At 33.2% G+C, this 6,579-nt stretch overlaps 1 protein-coding gene across 1 annotated transcript in view; it reads right to left on the bottom strand.

Annotated features, from left to right (window-relative positions):
* The window catches only part of stm (starmaker), a gene marked incomplete at its 3' end in the record, with an annotated part of 11,571 nt that continues 4,992 nt past the window's right edge, over positions 1–6,579 (bottom strand). The window contains 18 exon segments of the mRNA XM_014022459.1: positions 1–205; positions 325–362; positions 488–538; positions 1,015–1,326; positions 2,862–2,903; positions 3,443–3,484; positions 3,626–3,667; positions 3,801–3,842; positions 3,931–3,969; positions 4,089–4,127; positions 4,219–4,269; positions 4,355–4,393; positions 5,379–5,417; positions 5,549–5,587; positions 5,728–5,766; positions 6,098–6,136; positions 6,290–6,322; positions 6,527–6,539. Of these exon segments, the coding sequence (XP_013877913.1) occupies positions 349–362; positions 488–538; positions 1,015–1,326; positions 2,862–2,903; positions 3,443–3,484; positions 3,626–3,667; positions 3,801–3,842; positions 3,931–3,969; positions 4,089–4,127; positions 4,219–4,269; positions 4,355–4,393; positions 5,379–5,417; positions 5,549–5,587; positions 5,728–5,766; positions 6,098–6,136; positions 6,290–6,322; positions 6,527–6,539 (915 nt within the window).

Here is a 6,579-nt window from a genome sequence, read left to right as displayed (position 1 = left end):
CATCAGAGGGATGCAACCGGAGAATTAAAAAAAAGGAGGAAGACATGTTTTTTTTTCTTTTTTTTTAATTATATCTTTTAAAGAGTAAACCTAAAGCAGCAAAATGAAACTGCAATCAGAAAATAAAACAGGAGACTCCAAAAAGAAGAACAGGAAGCTGGAGTTCAGATGCAGTTTAGCATGTTGTTGGTATCCACTGATGCTTCTGTGGGGGAAGAATAATAAAAGTTACATATAAAACTGAACATATGTTTATTTTTTAAGCTTTTATAATAAAACTGAAATCATTTTTAATATTAATCAGTAATGACAGAGTGTTGATACCTGACATCAGTGTGGTTCCACAGTTCAGGCCACCAAGGCTGGAATAGAAAACAGACATTTAGAAATTAGCTTTTAATTTGTTCACTTTTAGCTTTTTTGTTCTCTTTGTACTGCAGAGATCACTTTATTTCCAATCACTAAATGAGACATAAGTAAAAGTTACCAGGTGTGACGTGGGAGGTGGTCTTAGCAGTCTCGCTGTCTACAGTCGGCTCTGGAACAAAAAATTATTTGTAAGTCTCGATTTTTAAACATTTGATCTCACATCTGTAGCAGCAATATTCTTGAAATAACATTTTGCCTTCGTTTGCTTCAGAAATCATTGTTTTTCTGAACTTTTTCCCTTCGGTTTAATCTCTGACTTATAAAACATTTTTCTTTAGAGAAATAGTTTCAGCCAATCAGAGCAAACATAACAGCAACAAACAATGTTGGAAAAAAATACTTTGATCAGAAAAATAAACACAAGTTTTAGAGAAACTGATCTTTGAGTTTTCACACACTGAAAACTACTGGGTTATTTTCAGAACTCAGACCAAATGTTGGGTCAAATAACCCAAATATGAGGTGTTTAACTTTACAGAAACCTCTGTGTTCGGCTTCAGCATCGTTGAGTTACTTTGTTTTTATATTTTCCATCTTGATGTTTACTTTCTGAAGACGCCTCACCAAGAAGCATCCTTATTTCACCTTCAGTGGCCTCGGTTTCCTCCGTGTCTTCGTGTTCATCTTCATGTTCGTGGTTTGAGGCGGCGTGGTCTTCCTCAGTAGCTTTGGAGTCTTCCTCACTGCTCTTGCTCTCGTCTTCTCCGTCCTCGTCCTCGTCGTCTGCGTCCTCGCTGTCTTTTGAGTCGGGCTCGTCGGATTCGTCTTTCTCGTGTTTCTCGTGTTTTTCGTGTTTCTCGTGTTTCTCCTCTTCCTCTTCGTCGTCATCGTCATCCTCTTTGGTTTCGTCCGACTCAGACTCCTCAGAGTGACGGTGATGCTCGTCGCTCTCAGGATCTGTGAAGGAAAACAAACGTTTCTGCTCAGTAAAAGAAGAAGAATTCAATCGTCTGACCTTCAAGTGACAGAAAAACTGACTTCCTCTAAACAACTTTACACTTGCAGATATATTTGTAAAATTTACTAATAAATGCTGTAAAAAGTAACTAATCACAATTTTTATGTCTGAAAGAACTGATTCACTGGAAATCCCTCCAGAGGATAATCTGTGGAAGCTTTAAGGGATTTAAAAATATATTTGTCACAGGTTTTTCATTGATATGTCACTAATTTCAGCTCTTCACTGGTTCTGTTTGGGTTATTCATTAAAGACTTTATTCATTAAATACTAGAATATAAATCTTGGTTGGTCTTGTTTTGGACTGAATGGGATTGCATGTTTTTTTTTACATTCCTGTCCCTTCTTACAGTTTAATCACGCTCCCATCCAAAATGAGATGTGAGAATAGGACCGTTTAACAAATCTCTTCAGAATTATAATTGTTTTTACATTTATATACATGTATACATGAGCACACATACACATTTATATAATTTACACAGAAATTTTCACATTACACTTCCTGTAGTTTATCTAATAATGCAATATTAATAATGGTTGAAGTCAAATAATGCAATTCAACATTATGTTACTTTTTTAGTTTAGTACCCGGTGATTACTTTTGCTGTGATTTGGGACTGTGTGGATAATTTTAACTGAATTGAAATAAATTATTTAGAGTATTTACCCTCTCCAAGAAGCACGAAATGAGAAATTCAATTCAATTCAATTCAAAAATACTTTATTGATCCCAGAGGGATCAATAAACCTGATCTCTCTCTTCAAATCTCTCTTGGTTCATCTACAGGGAAAAAAAACAACAAACAAACAAACAAAAAACACCAGACCAAACAATAATGCTTTAACAATGGTCCTACAGAATAATGCAAAATTTAATTTAGTATTTAGTTAGTTTAATTTTATTTTATTTTTAAAGTTTTAAATGCAATAAATCATACTACAAAACACTGTTTTGTGTTTCTCAAGAGTGATTTAAACAGTTTCAAAGTCGACATTAATCTATRTTGTTCTTCAAATTTTCTGACACCCAACCTGTTATCAGTTTTWTGTTTAGTTTTTTTWAACRTTTGAAACTGTTTAAATCGATCATAAGTTAAAAAAAAGCGTGAATCCYTGTGACAATCTTTAACCCAGCAGCTTCTTGTGTTATTTTAGATTCAGATAATTAAATGATGAAATATTGAGCGAGATGCTCTGTTGGATTCAACATTTGAAAGTTTTGAATGAATTAAATTTAACAGGAAGTRCTTTGAACTCTGAATTTCAAAATAATGTTCACAGTTTGGAAGTGTTAGAGGTTAGATTATTGAAAAAGTAAGTCCCAAATTTCCACAGAAAAGTGTTAAAGTTTGATTTTTGAGCAGTAAAAAAGTATGGTGAGCAGTACCACTTGCAGTATTGTTGTGTACTTTTTAAGTTTTGAGTCATTATTTCAAAGAACTTTATATATTTTTGCTTTTCACTGACTCACCATCTTTCTTCATGTCAGATTCAGACTCCTCACTTGGTTCATCTACAAATAAAAAACATCAAACACAAAGTTCACAATTAATATCAATGAACAGTTCAAAACACATAAGCTTTTTCTACTCCACCCCACTCAAAAAAATAAAACATTCAGTATTTGCACAGTATAAATATAATTTTCAATTAAAAGTTTAGATCTTGACCACATTTACAGCAAATATTTTATGAGGATCCCACTTTATAGTCCATATTTATCGGTTTTTCAGTAATAACCATGTCCCTGGTTTGCTCAGCAGCTTTTCTGACCCAGAGAACATGATTTATAACAGTCTGATTAAAAAAACATGGATTAAAAGTTTAAAAATCTGTTTAAATTGAAAAACAGGAAGTTTCAAAATGAGTTTCAAAATAAAAGTCTGTCATTGTTTTTAAAGCTCTGATTATTTAAGAAAGCAGGTACTGAATTCTCAAGAGGGTTGTAGAAAAGTAATGTTCAAGCAGTAGAATTCCTTATTTCCTTTTGTTTTTTGTCATTATTTCATAAAAGCACTTCATAATTTCATTTTAAGCATAAATGTGACTTACGACTGTCAGATGACTTGGAGTCAGACTCATCTTTGCTTTCTTCTATAGACACAAATGATTGAGTCATGAAACATTTATTTAACAGATAAGATACATTAAATATAATTTATAAAATAAAAAATATAAAGTTGCTCCATTTAAGCACTTTATGTTTTCTTTTTCACCACTATAAACGTGACTTACCGCTTTCAGTTGACTTGGAGTCAAGCTCATCTTTGCTTTCATCTGCTGAGCAAAAACATCATGTTATGATTTCATTTTACAGAATATACACAATAAATACTTCTAAATTAAAATAAAGTTTCTCTTTCAAAGAGGCTCTTTATGATCTTTTTCAGTTCCGACATTAGAGACTTACCATTTTCAGAGGACTTGGAATCGGACTCATCTTTGCTTTCATCTACAAACACAAACCATCAGATTACCGAATTATAAGGATTATTATTGTTTTATGAAGATTAAAAATAAGGTTTTAATGTTTTACTTACCGCTTTCTTTTGGTTTGACTCCCAACTCTCCATGGTCGCCTGTAGAGACCAACCATTATAAATAATATCATATGTGTTACATTCAGACATAAATATAAYTTATTTTTAGGTAAGTACTTTAAAAAATACTGTTAAGTACTACAATGAAGCTAACTTACCACCTTTAATCATAAGGAACTCAGTCTGCTCGTGGCTGTCTACAGAGACAAACCATCAGGTCAAGAGAAAATTTATTAGGACGTTTTTACAATTAATAAAACATAAAATAATAAAAGTTTGACAATTTACCTTTCGTTATTAAGCTTATGACTTCGCTGGGCCTTTTCTCATCGTGTTCCTCTGCAGAGACAAACAGAATATAGACTGAGAAAAGAACTTCAAAGAGCTTAAAAATTCACTTTTAACTACAGTAATGCAAACGTACCACTGTCACTTTCAGATGTAGACTCCTTATCTTTTTCACCTGCAGAAACAAGCCCCAAACATTCATTATTTATATTAGTTTTTATTTGGTGCTGGGAAACAACAACATCAATATCAACCTTTGATAATATCAGTAAACTAGAAGCACTCGGAGAGTGCAAACCTCCGCCAAGACCAATTTCCCCCATCCTGAAAGAGTTAATGCATAAAAGCAGAGATGGAAACACATTTGTTGAATAAGTTCTGACGTAGTGAACATTTAAGCAGGCAGTATGCACCTGATTTCTTCCAGGTGGAGTCCAATGTGAAAAAAAAAGTCAGACTCGTCACCGACGTTGTTCATGGTCAAACTGGTGTCGGATTAAGCTCCTAAGTTTTCATCAGTCACATTTGACCATGTAAAACGTCTGTTTTATCTCCTTGTATGAGTTTGTAATGGTTTGACTCTTTATAAAGTGCTTCCTGGCTCCCCCCGTCTCCAAACTTTGAGGCCCAGCAACTGTCTGTTTACAAACCTAGTAGAGAAACTGTTTTGATTGGTTGTTTCGGAAATGTGGTGTGTTTGAGAATATGGGAAAAATAGGTTTCACGGTGCAGTCACGCACTTCCTGGTCACAAAACGTACTGTAAATGTGCATATTATGGCAAAAATTATTCATCATTAAAGGTGATTTTAACATTGCTTTAAGTTTGAAGTGCATGATGTCCAATCCAGCTCACTGTTTTTTACAGAAGCCCTGTGAAAGCATCACAGCTTTGCCGATCTCAGAGTGTTAAAAGAAGAAAAAAATCCTGTGTCCGCATCGTGATCCAGAACATCACCAAAATTTAAAGGTGTGTTCCTTGGCCCGGTACACACATGTGGTAAAAATGTCATGACAATCCGTTCTCAAGTGTTTGAGTAATGTTGTCCACAGACAGACAGACAGACAGACGGACAGACAGACGCAACCGAAAACATTACCCCGCCCTTGGCGGAGGTAATAACTTTGTGTACTTATTTTTGTATTATAACACTAACTTACCACTGTCACTTTCTGATGTAGACTCCTTATCTTTTTCATCTACAGAAACAAGCCCCAAACATTCATTATTAGTTTTTATTTGGCGCTGGGAACAACAACATAAATATCAACTTTTGATAATATCAGTAAATAACTTTGTGTACTTATTTTTGTATTTAATACCAACTCACCACTGTCACTTTCAGATGTAGACACCTTATCTTTTTCATCTACAGAAACAAGCCACCAAACATTCATTATTTATATTAGTTTTTATTTGGTGCTGGGAAACAACAACATCAATATCATCTCTTGATAATATCAGTAAATAACTTTGTGTACTTTTTTTTGTATTATAATACTAACTTACCACTGTCACTTTCTGATGAAGACTCCTTAGCTTTTTCATCTGCAGAGACAAAACATAAACTTAGCCAAACATTTATTAGATACAATATTTCTTTAGTTATTGTTGGGAACAACAGCATCATTAATAAAAACGTTATCAATCATTTTTATTATAATTATAAAATCAACTTCCTAAGTATAACAAATGGACACTAATAAACTAATATAAAGATTTAAGTGCCAGATTTTCAAAAACAAATAAGCAGGAATTTGAACCGGCAGCTCAGATTGTACTTGTTGGTCTCCTCATGTTATTTCATCAACAGACAAACCAAACTATTACCACACAGACTGAAAACATACATATCTGTACTACCATAATACTAACTCACCACTGCCACTGTCAGATGTAGACTCCTCGGTTTTTTCATCTGCAGAGAAAAAACATAATTTTACCAAAACATCATTAATTACATTATTTTTGAATTAGAGTTAGAAACAACATAAACATTCCCTCTGATACAAACATCAGTAAATAACTTTTTATGTGTGAAAAATTACGTTAAAGTATAATACTGACTTACCGCTGTCACTTTCGGACTCCTTAGTTTTTTCAACTACAGACAAAATATAAAGTTACTAAAACATTTATTAATTACAGTTTATTATTCTTATTCTTATTCTTATCATTAATAATAATGATAATTATTATTTTTGTTAAAGTTACATAGGATCCAACATAAATACTGGCATCTGATGCTAACATCAGTGAATAACTTTTTATGCTTGAAAAATTGCGTTAAAGTATAATACTGACTTACCGCTGTCACTTTCGGACTCCTTAGTTTTTTCATCTACAGACAAAATATAAAGT

The sequence above is a fragment of the Austrofundulus limnaeus genome, unplaced genomic scaffold (genome assembly GCF_001266775.1).
Source record: "Austrofundulus limnaeus strain Quisiro unplaced genomic scaffold, Austrofundulus_limnaeus-1.0 Scaffold330, whole genome shotgun sequence".
Taxonomy (NCBI): domain Eukaryota; kingdom Metazoa; phylum Chordata; class Actinopteri; order Cyprinodontiformes; family Rivulidae; genus Austrofundulus; species Austrofundulus limnaeus.
This window is presented reverse-complemented; position numbering and strand designations above follow the sequence as displayed.